Source organism: Barbus barbus (genome assembly GCF_936440315.1).
Source record: "Barbus barbus genome assembly, chromosome: 2".
Taxonomy (NCBI): Eukaryota; Metazoa; Chordata; class Actinopteri; order Cypriniformes; family Cyprinidae; genus Barbus; species Barbus barbus.
In genome coordinates this window covers 40,488,156-40,506,766 of record NC_136730.1, presented here as the reverse complement: position 1 = coordinate 40,506,766, position 18,611 = coordinate 40,488,156, and the positions used below count along the sequence as shown (strand labels likewise).

Sequence of the window (18,611 nt, the reverse complement as noted above, 5' to 3'; positions counted from 1 at the left end):
CGCGGTACAGTTTGCGTGAGCATATGCCGCTCATTCAGCCCCTTGTCTTTCTACAGGCCGGAGTGCCCCTAGAACAAGTGTCTTGGCATGTCGTTGTCACGATGGATGCCTCCAGTGCGGGCTGGTTTTCGGGACTCATGCTCCTCACGACAGCCTCTCCCTGGCGCATCCCTCTGAGCAAGGACCTCCTTTCTCATGGGCTCGGCACCATGGCAGACCTAAGTGATCTGCCACCGGCGGTGGAAGACACCATCACTCAGGTTGTGGCGCTTTCCATGGACCCCTAATGTCGTAACGACATAACTCGTAGTAACCAATAGATAGGGAAAGTCTCGGTTTACGTAAGTAACCCTCAGGGAACGGAGACGTTATGTCCCCATGCCACAACCTCAAACCATCGGCAGTTGCCAGGGACAAATTCTCAGCTCCTCAGCATAAAACCTGATGAGTGGATTCACCTGTTGCCTATTTATACCCGTATGCACGGGGGAGTGGCTCAGCATGCAACATCCACTAGCCAAATTTCATTGGCATTTTCTCTTAATCAGATTCCCGTTTGGCATCAACCATGTCACATTCAAACTCACTTAAACCAACTGCTACCCCCCCCCCCCACTCCCAATATGTTTTGAACAGTATAGTAGATGCAACTTAATCGGCAAATTATATTTTTTTCATTCTTTATTAGAAAATGTTTCCAACATGGCATCAATAATACAATAACAGCCTACCTATGGAAAGCATTGCACAATATGAATGAGATAACTACAGAAAAACAAGATAAAAATTAACTTTAAAAATTACATTACGAAGCATCATTTATGGAGCATATCATATACAGTTACAGTATATTCGGACTTAAAACCAGAGCATTTTCTTATAATTCATTTCTGATTAAGGATTGTAAGCATTATTTTCTTCATTCCTGAATAAGAAACATTTATGAATCACTGCATAAGTATACATTTCTGATGTCATCATTCAGTGCTAACCACAACTAAAAAAAAAAAAAACCCAACACAAATAGTGACAATGAATTTAACTGATATTCAGGAAGAAGCAGAGTTCAGGATTGGAGCAAAAAATAAGAAACTGAACATTGACGCGTAACCATTAGTGTTATCAGCTATAATTGACATACATGTAAAAAATTCTGTAAACTCAATCCAGAAAAAAAAATTTAATCCAGCATTGTTCATTTGTAATTTTGAACTGGAGGATGGCCTTCAGTAATTAGAAGAGATAAATGTTCTTTGTTCCACATATTCACCCCCAAGCACATGAAATAAGGCCAAATAAATGCTGGTGTTGACTTTATTGAAAGCAACAGTGGTACACTGAACATTCGACGCTCTCACACCGTACAATAACACTTTAAATATCAAAACCACACGAGCAGGTCACTATCTGTTGTTTTACCTAGTGATAAAGCTTTGATTTCCCCCTCATGATTACATATGTATAATACCCATTACGGGAAAACATTGTTAGGTTGTAAAACAGTGATTTGTATATTGAACATCCATACCAAATTCTCATCTTGTTTCAACTTTATTTTACCAATTAAAATGCATAAAAAAAAAAAAAAAAAAAAAAGTTACACTTCTGTTTGGATCAGATTGTTGGATCTAAACAGGCCGTTTGGTAATCCCTGAACATGCTGTAAAAAAAAAAAAAAATACATATACATGTATCAGCTTGACAAGTAGTGGAGGGGACACATGGGTTGGGGGAAGAAAAAAAAAAGCCGCATAATTTAATCTCTCCCACATGGCTTTGTTCATTATAAAAAAAACAATAGGAGGGGAAGAAAACAAAAAACAAAAAGACATTTTACAATCATAACTGGAAAGTAAACCATTTTTCCTGTTTCACAGACTTGAGCACCTTGCAGATCTGGAGAGTTTTCATTTAACTCCATCACACACACAGCACACTACACCCACTACTGTGAGGTATGAACAACGCATCCACTAAAAGTTATGGTAACCAATGATTACTGAGGAATCTTTGTAACAAACAAAAGTGAATATTGCAGCAACTCAAAATATGACACTGAGCAAAAGTGCATTTCTATAGTTGTGTGCTGAAATGAACAGCAGCAGAAAAGGCTCTTGCAAATACATGTTCTTAAAAGCAAAATATATATATATATATAAAAAAAAGATAGTTTCAAGCTGCTAATACCATGTGGTGGGTCTTAAATGCTAGTCATTACATGCTTTAAACAATGAGGCCAAAAAGAAGCGTGAAGTAATACGTTGGCTTGACCCTGCTGGAAACAGCAGCACGGAATGGAGTGCGGCGGTTAATACACGTGAAAGGAGAGATGGTGAAACAAAACAGGAGAGATGACAGAGGCGAGCAAGTCAAGGCTTTGGCTGGTTCTTTAGTCAGCTTCCTCCTCAGACTCTTCCTCTTCTGCCGTCTCCAGCCAGGTGAGCCACTGGTTCACCTAAACAACAGGGAAGAAATATATTTTTATTTGTTTCTTTTAAAGAAATGGTGGGTAACTGTTTAATGCAATAGGATAATTACCTGGAACAATGCTTTTCCTTTCCCTGGAAACTCCTGTGTAATATCTTCTTTCCATGCTAGGAAGGCCTCTTCTTCAATTATCTCCATATCATAGAAGTAGACAAAGTAACGCAGTAACATTCCTAAGGAGAAGAGAGACCATTAAAAACTTTACTTTAAGATTACTTCAATTCCAAGTCTTGGTAAACAAACTCCAAGGTTCCCACATCTTAGGTCAAAGAATTTCCATGACTTCAAGCATTCTGTATTAAAATAAATCAAACACTATATTTGTTATTAATAAACCATGGTATAAAATCATCCAGGTCTGTGGGGGGGCATACATAAAATTACTAAATTAATTATTCTCAAAGTCTTGGGGTGGATAATTGACCAATCATAATTATATTACTATTAATAAATCACTAAAAGAAACAAAACAAGCCTTCCTTCAAGTTTGGGGGAATTATCAAATTTTCAGTTAGAAGATTTTTAGCCATACCTTTGGGAAAAGCATGGACGTTACAGTGCACTTGTAGAGCGTAGAGTGCACTGACTTGCAGGTCCACGTGATCATGCAGGAATTTTTGCATCACCGGTTTGAAGGCAAGTAGCAGCTGCTTTTCCTGGTCGAGCTGCTCTTTCGAAGGTGCAGATAATTGGTCTTCTCCTTCAGTGGAATACATCTCATGGATAATGTACTGCAAAAAGCTAGAAGAATTTTGGGAGGGTTAACCAAGTGTCCATATAACAAACTTCAATCCATTTACAAGAAATGTTTCGGCCATCAGTTCCATCATCATACCTGGTCATGAGAATGTTAACGAAACCCTTATCAGTGTGCAGTTTTGGAGAAATGTTGTCCTTGATCCACTTGTAGATGGTTTGCGGGGCAGGATCTACTTTAATTTGTTTCAGCAGCTCCTTCTCCAGCTTCATCAGAGGGAATAAGAAGCTCAGGCCCTTCCCCTCCAGAATCTCCAACATACGATCTTTGTTTTGATCTATTTCTGTAGGCAGAGACAGGAATGTGTGAACACCAGACCATACAGAATACTTTAAAATATTTTTTTTTAAATCACAATTCTGGCAACTGAATTAGTCCAAAACAATTATGAGGGGGCCAAAAATCAAGGTTTATAATGGTAACATTTAATAAGTGCTTCAACCAAATGGCTCATCGACTGTCAACATCTATTTCGTGCACAGCACTTGGATTAACATCAGCTGTGTGGGGCTGGGTTGACTATCAATTCCTCAATCAATCTCCATTTTGAAGGGAGATCTTTTTAGTCTATGCTGTTTTCAGTTGATGCATGGACAAAACTTCAGAATGTTATTTGTAGTTCATTTGAAGTAAACTGTAGAGGTGTCAACCCAGTTACCATTCTAAAAGCATAAATACATACTAACGTTAAGTTGATTAACTTTAAACTTCTCAAAAATTGAAGACGCATGCAAGTACGACCATACAGGGAGGAAACAAGCACATACCTGGCAGCATCTTCTGCATGCTGACCTTGCTCTGCTGGAACAGGTCGGTCAACCACTCCCGATCTTTCATTTTGGCCGTTTGCTGCAAGCAGAGGAGGAAAAGAGGAAAGTGGGTGCCGTTCTCCAGTGGGTGGGCCAACTCTGCCATGCTCACAAGTTCAGCAATGATCGCCCGGGCAGCAAACTGAGCCAGGTAAGACTTCACCAAGGGAACATCCAACTCGATCTTGGGACACTGGTCCAGAACACTGAGGAAAGCCTGCAAAAAGATGTAATTTGAGGAAGCGATGAGTCCTCGCTTCAGTCAAGATGCTGTAAGGGTGAACTTCACTGGTGCAAAGTGTATACAAACCTGCATAAAGTTCTCCCCCGAGACCAGACCCTCCATCCGAAGGGTGTTGATCAGAGTACTGACATTCTCTCGGTCCTCATCTGGGCTCTCCAGGGAGCAGATGATCATCTTACTCAACATCTCAGGCAGGAAGTGTTTGGGAGCCTTCATCTCTCGCACCCCATTCACTGCATTATTCATGTTTTTGCTACTCAAGAAAGCAGTCACAACATTCTCCTGCAAACAAAATTTAAGAAACTGCTCACTCAAAAGTTTCAGTGAACCATTTCCAATAATAAGATATTGAGTGGAACGTACAGTCATCTTAAGCAGTTCCTCCTTAGCAGGAGGTGGCTTCTTAGTCGTCTTCTGTGGCTTCTCCTGAATTGGAGGTGGGTTGGTTTTCAGGCCAAGTTGCGGCGGCTACAAACAATAAGAAAGGGTTAAGAGCACCTTGAAAATAAGAAATATGGCATTTTGTTCCTATGAACTACAGTACTCATTACCTGTCCCAGCGGTGGTGTGGATGTGCGTGGAGGCTGAGCACTAGGAGGAATCATGGTAGGTATCTGAGGCTGCAACTTTGGCATTTGGTTTTTGCTCAAAATGAATGACTGAGCAGGTCTCAAGCTGATCTAAAATATGAAAATAAATTTTAGTCATTAACTCAAGATGAAAAGTTTTTCTTCAAATTAAAACCAGACTATAAAAGAACGCACACTGTGTGAACCGTTAACCTCCTGAGACCCTGCGTCCTCATATGAAGACATTATCTTTGAGTGAATTTCTGAGACTATACATGCCACAGCTTTTAGTCTGGACGTTCTGTACAGAGCACATTCAGGGCTTTTCAGATACTGAATGTTTGGATGTTTCAACATGACTACTCCCCCCTCTTCTTGGTCTTCAAAAGTGTCCGATTAATTTAGTGACACTCTTACGGAAATATGATAACATTGTAATTATTTAAATCAGTCTAATTTTTAAACGGTCAAATTAACAGCTCAGGAAAATGTTATGGGGTTTGAAATCAAAATTACTTTGTTATGAAACAGGATGTTGATGTCATACATGTCCTCATATGAGGACACCAGGACTAAAAGCATGTTTATTATGCATTTTGGGAGACAACAAGTGAATAAAAGACATTATGAAAATCTTGTAAATTAATACTCCCATTATTACACTTTCATTACGTTGCCCCAAAAACATTAATATGCAAATTACATTTAGTTTTTAGATGCATTGTATATGATGAGAAAACCAGTTTATGGCCATTTTACACACATTTTGCAGAAAGAAAAAGGGTATATCAAATCATTGTTATAACAGTTGAGAATCTTATGCAAAGTTTGATTAAAAAAATAAAAAAAATCCTGAAAACTAAAAATGTATTGGTGACTTAAAATAAAGACACGAATGAATATGCAACTAATTTATTTTATTTTTTTTATTGAGTCCCGATGTCCTCTACCGAGGACATGGCATAACTTATTGAAAAAAAAAAATGTAAATAGTAAATTTACCATTAATTTACTTGGATAACCTGAAATATGAAAAAGCACGTCATCATCCCTTGTCCATCAATACCAAAATCATTTTCCTTTAAAATTAAGCCCAGATTACACAGAGTGAATAGTAAAAAATAAAATAAAAAGAATAAAAATATTGGGTGTATAACAAATAGTTATAACAACCTCATTTATATGGATAATCACTATGGACAACCTTGAAACGGTTGCCTTAAAATTAGATTTTTGTTATTTGTCAACTGTTTTAAGGCTTCAACAGTATTTAAATTTTTTTCAGAACAAATTTGTACTGATACTGGTCTAAACTGCTGAAATGTTGACACCAGTTATGACAATAACAATAATACATCATCTGAAATTAAAATCATTCATACCTCATCAGCATTCAGCTGTCCTTTCTTAATAAAACGTGGCGGCATATCCTTGGACTGAGCTTGCTGTTGAGATGAATGAGTCTGGCTCTGGAAAATCATATTCTGCCCCTTTGATCAGAACAAAAACACTTGTAATTTGCACTAATATTTTGAAGTCCTAAAGCATTAGTTATTTGGGTGTTGGGCATTCACCTGGTTGGATTTGATGAAAGGCTGGGGTGCAGGGGCCATGTGGCCACCATGACCGTTGAAAAGAGGGTTTGTGCGACGGCCCATGGTGGGGGAATACCTGTCCTGAATGACCCCAGGGCCAGTACCAATCCCACCGCCTACAACAAGACAACAGAGTTATTAAGCTAGCAGTGAACTATAGAGCAAATCCAGTCATGCACCACCTGTCCTAGAAATGTCAACGCACTTGAGGACATACCTGGCATCTGCCCAAACATATCCGCTAATCCCCCAAGAGTTTCTCGATCAGGTTTCATTCTTGTCGGCAAGAAAGGACTTTCTTGAAAGAAGTCAGTCCTTATTCCTTGAGTCATTGGTGGAATAAACACACCCAAGTCCTGCAAAAGGAACAAAACAAAAAAAAATAAGAACTAATTTCCATATCTGCAAGGGTTTACAAGCCTTCTCGGGCCATAGACACCTATAAACCCCAAAACTGAAAATAAAAAAATAAGGATGGTATTATGGGCTGCATAAGTGTAAACGAACACCACAAAATTAAAGTTTGTTTTACCGTTCAAACAAATATTAAGACATTACGGTTGTAATTTTACAATAAAATGCCATTAAATTTTTACAATATTGCTATGACGGTTTCATATTTTTTTCATAATAAAAAAAAAAAAAAAAAAAAAAAATAGTAATACTGAATTGGCCAACAACAGTCAGAACGTAGTTTCTGAAAACGTTTCTGAAATGGTCACTGAAAAATGCTGGTTCTTAAACAGAATGAATACATTTTATTAGCCCAATTTTTTGCTAAATTGAAGTTAAATAATTAGTCTAAAAACTTAGAGAAAACAAAAACCACTAAGCTTTATTTTCATGCAGATTTACTGACCAGCAAAAACCACCCCACTAACTTTAAAACAATTCATTCTATTCTTACATAGCTATTCAAAGTTATCTTGTGATTTTTTTCCCCCCATATTGCAATGTCGGAGGAAAACAAAGACAGTTTCTCAGAAAACGTTTCCCTTCAGATATACTGATTTTCAGGTATCGCATAACTCACCCCTTCCCAAAATAAAAAGTCCTCAGATTTGCGCGAATGTCAAAACAGCTTATTTCACAGAAAGGCAACGAGTTACAATGTTATTGCATTCAAAACAAACCCATAACTTAAAAGGTCAAAAGATAATTGGAAGGGTCTCACCTTTACTGCATCCTGACGGATCTGGTTGATAGTCTTAGGTCCATTATCAATAAAAGCTTTCCGAGGCACCCAGTTGTTCTCTCGCAACTCCACGGTATCCTGAAGCAGGAAACGAATCCTTGCAGGCAAGTCCTTGTTGTTCATTAAGGACCGCATACGGCCAAAGTACTGATTCATTAAAGACTGCAAGACAAAAGGGTGTTAGGAAATACTCCGTCTTAATGCACCCAAAGTCCTGCTAGTCTTAAAGCAGCTTACCTTGGCTCTCTCATGATCTAGTCTTGGCCCCACAGTTCTCATTATCTGACAGAGGCACTCCAAATCCTCCCCCATATCCTTAAGTTGGACTCTTTTCTTCTTTTCCAGAAGCTTCAGTTAGGAGAGTTCGAATGCAACAACGTTAGGTTGGAGATCAAGTAGCCGACATGAATATTTCAATGAGGATTTATGAATAACTCACTGTTTTGATGCATTTATGAAGGATAGACTCGTGAATGAGATCGAGTTTGCCAAGTTCTCCAATGAATTTGATGTTGCCCAGCATTTTGATCTTGGCAATAGCACGCTGCTCTTCCTCCTCAGAGGTGAGTGGGTTGTCATTTTTATCATAGACTGGTAGAAAAAAATAAAAGAAATAAAAGAAAACAAGTAAATATCTAGCAATTCAGTATAGTTGCTGTAATGTTAACACTTCCACAGTCTACTTACGGTCAACATTTCTGGTGCGGTTTTCAAATTCATCTTGAAGTTTGGATATCAGAAGTCTCCTGAATGTCTGTAGGAGCATGACAAAACAGTGGAATAAATATCCCAACACAGTACTCTGTGCGGTGAAGCTTCTTGCAAATGAATAAAGAGGAATTTCTTACAGTGCTCTGCTTTTGTGATGAGTGGATCTCTGCTGATGGGCCGTCAAAGTTTGGAGCATCCTCTGCCAGACGCAGACATAGCTGAGCATATAGCGAGCTATACTTTGGCTCTTCAAGGGCTTTGTCTACAATCTAGTTAAAGTGAACAAGTAGTTGGGTCAAGATAATTAAAAAGTATTTCACACAGGCAAGTTTAAAAACAAAATAAATTAATTTATCAGACCAGTACAGCAGACACAGAAGTGTGTAACTTAATTTTAATGTGTTATTTATATTTAATGCAACTGAATGATGCACTTTAGGTTTCCTGAGAAAACTTTTTGTATTGCGGGCACTTACCAAGAAATTCTATTAATAATCTAAAAAACAATTCTTTATAAATATATATAGCTAATATGAAAATAAAGCAATTATTGCTCATGGATTCCCTTTTTGAGGTCAATTTATTAGGCTTATAATATATCCTAAAATAAAAACTAATTTATACACGTACATACTTTTTTTCCGCCAATACACATTTTCAAAAACAAACATTTGAATTCTTCAACAACTGATTTGGCACACATTCTCTTTCTATGAAACCTGTTAAATCGCATTGACCAGTTCTAACTCTATAGCGGTTTGCCCGAGCATTGAGATTACTGGAATTCAATCAAATGGCTTTCCCAGCTTATTTTTGCATCTGTCTGTCCTGTGCATGGCATATTATTTCTTCTATGCGGCCGAAACGCAAGTAGTACACGACTGTGCACGCGCCAAACAAAAAGGTACGTTTTTGCAAATTACAGCGTTATGGAGGGATTCAGGTGAACAGATCCACAAATGTTGACGTGCTAATTTAGTGTAAGAAAAGCCATCGGCTTTGGTATTAAAGTTGGCATTGAGCATCATAAAATTTCACCAGTATTGGTATTGTGACTCTAGCCTACATATTTATAATGAACAAAACCCTCACCAGCAAGATGATTCCTTTGAGGACGAGCTTTGAATCTACGCCCACATTCAGGAGCTCAAGGCATAGCTTGTCAAACTTTTCAGGTGTCAGTTTATTAAGTATGCTACAAAAAACAAACAAATCAGTTAGTTCTTCAGTTATATCCATTGCCACTGACATTTAAAAAGCTACTTCAAGGACATTTGCAACCAAGAATATTCAAATCCAGGAGGAAATGTTTTGCAAAGCCAGACACTTGTCTTTACACACTTTTCACAGCAGGACATAGGAGTGTATTCTGCTTTCCACGGTGTATTATATTACTCTCAAAAGGTAAATCGGGACAAACTCTACTGTGTCACTGAGGAGATTCATTTCAGACTCTTACCCTCTCACTTTTCTGAAGATTGCATCGTGTCGTTCTTTTTCGTTGGAGGAGTTGACATCTCGTCTAGTGCTTCGTGAAGGAACCCATCTCTGAACGCTAGGCCCTGGGGTTTTCCCCAGGAATTCGCTATAAAACAACAGTGCAGAGTCATTTGTTTTGCCAAGGCTTTAGTGACTTACTACGGTCCATCATAAAACATCAGCATTGAAATATCTTTTTGTACCAATCAGAAAGGATTCTGCCACCACCCGTACATGACTGAAACACTTAGCATTTCCTCACATGAGGTCAACACCTCAGATTCAGGACAAGCTACTATTAAAATGTCTACATTTAAAACTAGTGTGCCCGTATTAATAAGTAGCATCTGACTATGTTTAGACAGCATGAAACGCAAGTTGAAATAATCTTTTCTTTCCAATTGACCTATATCCATGTGAAAAGGCTCAAACCAAAAAAGGTGGGCTGGACTTGATTTTGCCTTTCAGGAACTGATTGGCTACTTGTTTGTCATTACTGCGATCTCTTGAGTGACCGATTGACCGCAATGATGCACAATTCAGAGAACACATGTTATTTCGGTTACACATTATGAGGAGATATGAATTTAAAAATAAATAAATATGAGAATACATTTATAACAAACATTACATAAAAAGAACCATCAGTTTTGATTTCATGGTGACTTCACCTATTTATTTTTCTTCAGACAAAGAAAATACTACAGTATTTTTTTTTTTTGCTGGTTGCCATTCAGAGTCAACTAATTTTTTTCCAAACATACCTGTTGCCGACAGACTTGGGATAGTGCTGAGATGCACCCGTACCTCCTCCTCTGCCCGAAGAAGCACTATAAAATTGAAGATTCGTATTGTGAGTTTTATTTAAATTACTCAAACTCATTTTCCAATCTACATTCCCCACATCCCCGGAATTTACACATGAAATACGAGTTCTTTCTGGCTATAAGCTTAACTAAAAGCTAACAATATGCATCTTATTAACTATACCTTAGGTAAATTAATGATCTTCTGAAAAGGCATAGAGCCATAAAATAAGTGAAATGTGTACCTGAAACGAGAAGCACCCCCCTCTGCAATCACACTCTCCACTTTGGCGGCTTGACAATGAAAGATCCTCAAAAAGAATGAAAGTGAAAGGGTGGGGGTGTAGAAACACGGCCTAAAAGAGGAGAAAAGCACTTTGAGATACATTTACAACATAAATGGAAACACCAAGCATTTAAGTTGAACTGAAACGTACAGGAGAGATTAAATGGTTCTTCAGTCGTACTGAATAAAAGTGACAATGCAGATAAATGTAAAGAATTGAACTGCCATCAAATCTGAACAAAGCACAAGGCCTCTGCCATGAGCTCAGATTTCACAAAAGAGCCTTGATTTATTAAACACGTTCAAGCGGCATTATAATTGCGTTTATTAAAAATTGTACAGTCAGATAATAAAGACTACACACGGACAGTTTAAATTACCGTGCATTTTATGATTATGATAGACAGTAATAATTAAAATCACACACTTAGTTGTCATTAGCATTGAGGCTAGTTATCGCACAGAAGAAGACGGCCACGATCTGGACATTCAATTCAACTCTATTAACAAGTGGAAAACAAAACCAGGCTTCAGGTTTAATAGCGGGTCACTTGGCAGTATAATATTCGTTGTTTTATGGTCAAACGGGCGGTTTACCGGCAGGGAGAGAACAGCTGATCTAATAACCGGACGCCATTTTCTCATAAAGGACCATAAAGCGAGTCAACACAGCCCACAATCAACATATAAACACACAGCAGCTCACATACAGCGCTACACCTCCGGGTTTAACTCTGTAACGGCGCTCGGTTCACCGGGATAACGGAGTTAGCCGTTATAGGTCTAGCGAGTGAAGAACATGCGAGCAACCGGAGCCATTTTACAGCAGCAGCTCAGTGGCTAATGTAAGTCTGATTAGAGTAATCTTACCTGTTCTTAAAAGAACTTCAGCTTTGATGGTGTTGGGTTACCAAAAAAGAAAAAGATGAGATAGGAAGTTTATTTAACCGTGAATAATAATACTGTTGAAGAGCAGTGCGCCGTGATAACTCTGGCCGCACCGGTGTGAGGAGGAGAACTGCGACCTGACGTCACGCGCAGCCGCAGCTTTATTCACTGAACGAGTCAAACATGCTGGATGTTCCGTCATCATCACGTTGTGCTGCACCTGCACTGGACAAATAATAATTAGGATGCCATTCACCTCAATAACTCGAGTCTTTCGAGCCAGTTCATCGAAAAGATTCACTGATGTTCAATCGGTGGCCCCAGTTTATCGTTTCGCCAGTAGGTGGCGACTATAGTCTTTTATGTGAGTCATTGAATCATTTACTTGGTTAATTTAGCATGAAATGAAAGCTCCCTATCTATTTTCTAAATGTTATAATCATTCGATTTATTTGTATATTTATTTATTTATTTAAAAGTAGGGCTGCACGATTAATCGCATGCAATTATGAACGCGATTTTGCCAGCGAACTACGGCTCCGTGTATTAAATGCCGCTTCATCTGAAAGCAGGTGATGGAGATTTGATTAGATACATTTATTTAGTTTTAATAATGTCCTCACATTATTTTAACTGTGTATGGTCATTAGTATTGATTTATTTGACATTCAAATTATAGATAGGGTTTGTGGGTCCCAGTTGAAATTGCGTTCTGTGGGAGGTCCCCCTCGGTTAAATCGTAAATATTTCAAAGCTACATGAAGTACTGTTTAGAACTAGGCTTTTATCACTTGTCTGGCAGTCTTGCTCACTCAGGGCAGATTTCGGCATTCTCGGCACGTGCCTATACTCGCTTGTCCAGGGGGGCCCCAAGTATAATGAAGAGGTATGTAATATATCTTTGTTATACTATGGGCTAAAGAACCAAAACCCAAAATAAATATAACAAACAATAGGATAAAAATGACAAAACTTTTCCATGTTTTGCACCATTTTTATGTACGGAAATCACACTTTCCTTCTCCCATTCTCTCACAAACGCACACACACACAGTAGACACGCACTTGTGCACACACACAGAGTCGTGCACATAAACTTGTCAGCGCTGCCCCACAAGTTCATCAATTAAATAGTTTTGCAGCTGAAAAGCTATGAATGACATTTCTCAGTATCTAAGTTCTTGAAGTAGTTCAACTTAAAGATTAAGAGATGGTGCTGCTGAATACTGCTGAGGGACGCACAGATGCAGGTATTCACAGTAATGCGTTTAATCTCTCTCTCTCTCTCTAATAACTGCATTAGCCTGCATATCAATGGCTCAAACATCCATTATTAGCTCTAAAATGACATTTTGGAATTAGCAACCGAAAGTTTGGTGGGAGGTGCATTAACTTTGGCAACAACAGTTTTCAGGATGGAAACATGACAAATGTCTTGAAATAAAAATGGTCTGTCTCTGTTTTCAAAAAATTAAGAACTACATTCGATTTTCAATGACAAAACGCAAGCGGAACGACTTTGCGCTAATGGTGATAGAGAGCACGGTAACGGTTTCCACTGATTACCAAATATTTTTGTTTGCTGGGATGGTAATATTCTATATTAACAGGGAAGGGGGGGCCCACAAATGTAATTTGCCAATGTCATAATAAGAGGTAAATCTGGCCCTGTGCGCACTGAAAAAATGGCCACCACAAGCACATTTCCATAAAGTCCATGAGACCATAGTCATTTTAGGTTTCAGAAAGGTGCTTACACAACCTCGATGTGCACTTTTGTGAACCCATGTAAAAACTGACGTATTTTAAAAAATCTGGCTGCACATGTACAGCACACACAAAATATACTGACAATGAAATTTACTTCACACACACTGCACATGTAGGCCTACCCTATAGTGCACACATAAAAAACGAAGTAAAGGGACTATCTCAATACTCAGATTTATGGTCTTGTCTATTTACAATACATGATATATTTACAGTATTATTTGGCCCAAGTGTTCAAGTGGTGTAAAGACCACATGTGTCCACGCTGTTGAAAAACAAAAAAAAACATATGCTGGTTAGTTATGTTTTGAAGCATGAATTCTGGTTTGAGCTGGTTTAAGCTGGTCCTTAGCTGGTCATTGCTGGTCCTAAGCAACTAGCTCCTGCTCAGGACCAGCTTAAGACCATTTTAGGACCAGCACATGATCAGCTTAAACCAGCTCATGACCAGCTAAGAACCAGCTTAAACCAGCTCAAACCAGCAGTCATGCTTCAAAACTTACCTAACCAGGATATGCTGGTTTTTCAACAGGGCATGGACCAAACGTTCCAGAAAGTTCCGATGTTACAACACAGATATTCTCACACTGACATCTTAACTATACTGTATAACTACTGATGACACTTGTCCACTTGTCTACTTAGATTAAGTATTTCCTGTATATGGCCCAAGTGTTCAAATGAAGGCCACAAGCGTGGAGTACTTTTTATTACATTTTGATTTTCAATACTTCACACTTTAAAATAAACTTCTAAATGTCTGTTCAGTAACAGACAAAATGTATTCATCGTGGTACTTCTAATCAACTGATAAAAACAATTAGTACACATACAGCGGTTAAAATAAGTATTGATCACGTCACCAGTTTCCCCGGTAATTTGCATTTCTAAAGGTGCTGTTGACATGAAATTTTCACCAGATGTCAGTAACAACCCAAGTAATCAAATAAAACAAAACAAATAAGTTCAGAAATTAAGTTATGTGTAATAAAATGGAATGACACAGGGAAAAGGTATTGCTGAAATTGATTTAAAAGCCTTTGTTGGTAATGGCAGCTTCAAGACGCCTCCTGTATGGAGAAACTTGTCACATGCATTGCTGTGATTTTGGCCCATTCTTCCACACAGTCTTCAAATCTTGAAGGCTCTGTGGGCCTCTTCTCCGATCTTTTAGTTCTTATTTTAGTTACTTATTTTACCAGCTGTACTCATCAATAAATAGTGCAACACTTTATGTTTACAATTAGATGTGATATTTAATTCATTTGAGTCTGAAAGGGTTTTTTTTTTTTTCTTACATTTTTTTTTTTAGTTTTCAAGGCATGTGAGCTCCTGAACATGATGGGATAGCCCCAGATGCTACTCTGAAGCATTATTAGAGATCTTGTGGATTTAGTATTTGTTAAGGTCACCAAGCTTTGCCATTTTTCAGACCTGGGACAGTCTTGCACACTTACTGTCTGATACGTGTATGCAATCAACACGTGGACAGATTTATTATTATTTTATAATTTTGCCATTTACAGAACCTACATTACCTTTAACATTAGAAGTAGTGTCTGAATTACTTATTTAGGTTGACTTCAGGTAAATTAGGCCACTTTTGTCACTGAGACTAGTCAAGAAGTGGCCCTATTTACCTGATTTCACCATGTTCCTGGACCAAAAAAGACTGGAGATTCAGACAGCCTCCATATAGCAAATATCACCTATTTCTCAATGCAACATCTAAATTTCCTCCATAATCTGTGGTTATCTGCTATAATGATTTTCTAGCAAATTCAGAATATTTTACCTTCTTCTATTTTTATTTACATTGTTCATATCATTGCAGACACAGCTCAAATGTGATGTCCAATAACCCTAATCACTGCAAGTATTAAATGACACATGATAAATGATTTGATATGACTGAAATTATAGATATGTACTAAAAAATAAAGGGTCCAAAATGTGCTTTTCACAGCAATGCCACAGAAGAACCATTTAGGGTTGAGACTTCTGATTCATTAGTCGCTATAGGGAAATAACAAGAAGGATAACAGCGGTTTGCATTATAAACCAGTGTGTTCATAATTAAGATAATACACTAAACTAATATGGTAAGACACACCAATTTGTAGTATCAAGCAGCAAAACTAGCGTTATTGTAAGATATAGCTGGAAGCAAATGAGACCGGAAACAAGACCCATCAAATTTACAAATGGCCATACATGGAATAACATTTCTTCATGGAAACATCAATGTCAAATCTTTATTTTTAAGACAGCAAATCCAGAGGCACAAGGGAAATAATTTGAATCAGAGATTATTGCCCATGGTTTATTTCCTCACTGATATGCCTTGCAAATATCCTCACATTTAAGATGTAAGATTAAGATTTTAATTTCCTCCCTTTGATGAGAGCAATTCTACTGCAACATGATAGCCTCTTTAGAAAGTATAATGATCCCTTTGGTTTTTGCACACCACAGTATAGTTACAGCTTCCACAAAACATGGATTCACTCGATGTGCCCTTGAACTGATACAGCTACACTGCTATTTCTAATGAACTTGTCACAGAAATTATTACAAAGACAGAAATTTTATTAAAGCTATTGCTAGTGTCTTTTTAGATTACAATAATGTTCCTCTGGAGGGAGAACGGTAATGTCCAAGTACCTGGTTTGTTTCTGTTTTGAGGTTTATCGTCCGTCCACCTTATGCTGATGAGGTTCAGAGAAACCCGTGTAATAATGTGTTGCTCTGATCTGCTTTAAGTGCTGTAATGGGGTCCTCAGGGAAAAGCAAGATTTCAGACATTCAACTTTTAATTTAACAGTGTTAATGAAAATAAGTTATTAAATGCCACCCTACTCATAAAATTGCTTTGATGACTCTTAACTTATTTAACCAACAACTGGTTGTTTGATTAGTTAAATGTTTAAGTATAGCCTATATCAGGGATCCTCAAATCTGGCCCACGAGATCCACTTTCCTGCAGAGTTTAGCTCTAACCCTAATTAAACACATCAGTCTCTTCAGGATCATTAGAAAACCACAGGTAGGGGAGTTTGATCAGGGTTGGAGCTAAACTCTGCAGCGCATTGGCATGTTTACATGACGTGCGAACTGAGGTACTATCACCATTAACCAGCAGATGGGGTCAGTGACTCTTCAATGATTGTCCTTCAGCTCATTTCTTCTTCTTCTTCTTCTGAATTTGATTTAAGATTTAAAAATCATTGTCAAGTCATTCTTATCGGATAAAATTCTCCATCATCCACCTTTGTGAAGACAATCTAGACTACATTGTTTATCTGAATGTAATTTAATGAATGGCTGTAACTGTTTGAATAAATCCAATTTTGCGTTTTTGTTGTGGTCTTTCACCGGGAGATGATTGATGGATAGCAAGTATTCAGTGAGATGGACCATCTATTTTCTCTACAATGCTGTCAACATACTTACAAAGTGACCCTGTTTTCATTCAAGTCCGAAAAACGCTATTACAAGCTCATAAATACAATTAGAGACAAGGGTTTATTGGTTTTGTGTCACAGTAGAGGACAAAAGAGCTCAGATTCAATGAAACGAGTTTAAGTGGAGAAACTATGGGCACAATAAGGCATTAAATCTGCTTCTACTCTCCTATGCAAACATAATAAATTGTACTCACAGCTGCTTACATGAATTATACTCACTTCAAATGCTTGCTATTATGAATCATTTATCTTCAGCTGTATGGGTGAGAAGGTAAATCCTATGCTTTGTCACATATGATTAATTTCTTTGCAAATTAGATAGAGCTCTATGCCAGCAGAAAAACAGGCCTGTATATAGATGGTGATGCTGGGACCTAAACGTTGCATAGTCATGATGATTACCTTTGTTAAAAATTAAGTGTGCTTAATTAAATGTGCACTTGTAGTGTACTTAAAAGTATATTTATAAAGATTGTAGCTACTTGCAGGTAATAGTGTTAATTTAATAAAAGGCTACTTAAGTGTACTTAAAGAGAAACACAAAAGAAGATGTTTTGAAGAACGTTGGTAACCAAACAGCTCTTGTCTCCATTGACTTCCTTAGTATTTTTTCCCCATGGAAGTCAATGGTTACCAGCAACTATTTGGTAACCAACATTCGGAACAACTTGAGGTTGAGTAAATGATGTCACAATGTTCATTTTTGGGCGAACTATCCATTTAAGTATGTGTTTTTCACATTTCTTTTGTCATGCTTTGAAGAAGTACACTTATTTTGATGTGTTAACTAGCATACTGAAATGTATGCAAAGTACTTGATTATTATTATTTTTTTTAATTGTCATATTTTGTTCAATATTACAATTAAAGTTAATATATTTTAAATATAATAAATTGCAACTTCATCATTACAAATGAGTACAAAATATAGGCTATTTCAATACATGACAATGCAAATTACAGTTTACCATAAATGCTTGTCAGTATATTCAATGCTGCACTTTAACCCCAGAATTATGAAATTACATATAAAGATGTTCTAAATGGGTCAAAAACACTTTTAGGTTTAACTAATTGCATTTAATATAAATTCAAACTATAATACATTGTAAATACACTGTAAATAACATGCAATTAAGTGTCTGAAAACATTCCATTCAGTTCACATTTATTTATTTATTTGTATATTATTTTCTAGTATATAATTTTTTGGAATAAGTCCTCTTGCTAATGTGTAGGCCCATCTTTTTATACAAGGGTACTGAGTGCATTGAAGTCTTTCTTATTAATTAATTAATGAAATTATTCCTATTAAGATCACCTGCCACAGTTTTGAGTGTTATGTAAAGATTTCACATTAGGTTGATGTGAGATAAACACACTGGACACTCATCTGCATAAACACTTACTCTCAATGAGCTCATCTCCAGTAATCTGTGTGGTTTATCGAGCGTACAGGGCTTTTTAAATCACAGATACTAAGGAATTAATTACTTTGAATCACATTTTGCACCAACAATATTTCACAGCTCCTAGTTGCCCGAACAA

General features: G+C 37.4%; 1 protein-coding gene across 1 annotated transcript; it reads right to left on the bottom strand.

Annotated features, from left to right (window-relative positions):
* Window positions 1–657: 657 nt before the first annotated feature.
* Window positions 658–11,965, bottom strand: LOC306882543 (eukaryotic translation initiation factor 4 gamma 2-like). The gene is made up of 21 exons (XM_079437250.1): window positions 11,809–11,965; window positions 10,898–11,008; window positions 10,611–10,676; window positions 9,827–9,952; window positions 9,460–9,562; window positions 8,505–8,636; window positions 8,344–8,410; window positions 8,096–8,247; window positions 7,894–8,004; window positions 7,636–7,818; window positions 6,679–6,817; window positions 6,441–6,577; window positions 6,249–6,356; window positions 4,849–4,977; window positions 4,661–4,765; window positions 4,364–4,579; window positions 4,012–4,270; window positions 3,323–3,527; window positions 3,020–3,228; window positions 2,539–2,660; window positions 658–2,455 (listed from the first exon to the last, which is right to left on the bottom strand). The coding sequence occupies exons 8-21, from the start codon at window positions 8,177–8,179 to the stop codon at window positions 2,390–2,392; spliced, it is 2,073 nt and encodes a 690-aa protein (XP_079293376.1). The 5' UTR covers window positions 8,180–8,247; window positions 8,344–8,410; window positions 8,505–8,636; window positions 9,460–9,562; window positions 9,827–9,952; window positions 10,611–10,676; window positions 10,898–11,008; window positions 11,809–11,965; the 3' UTR covers window positions 658–2,389.
* Between the last annotated feature and the right edge of the window lie 6,646 nt (window positions 11,966–18,611).

Coding starts and splice junctions, on each gene's coding strand:
- LOC306882543 (XM_079437250.1), bottom strand. CDS start 8,179: ATGCTGGGCAACATCAAATTCATTGGAGAACTTGGCAAACTCGATCTC. Junction 8,005..8,095: donor TTCATAAATGCATCAAAACA/GTGAGTTATTCA, acceptor TCCTAACTGAAG/CTTCTGGAAAAGAAGAAAAG. Junction 4,978..6,248: donor GACAGCTGAATGCTGATGAG/GTATGAATGATT, acceptor TTCATATTTTAG/ATCAGCTTGAGACCTGCTCA.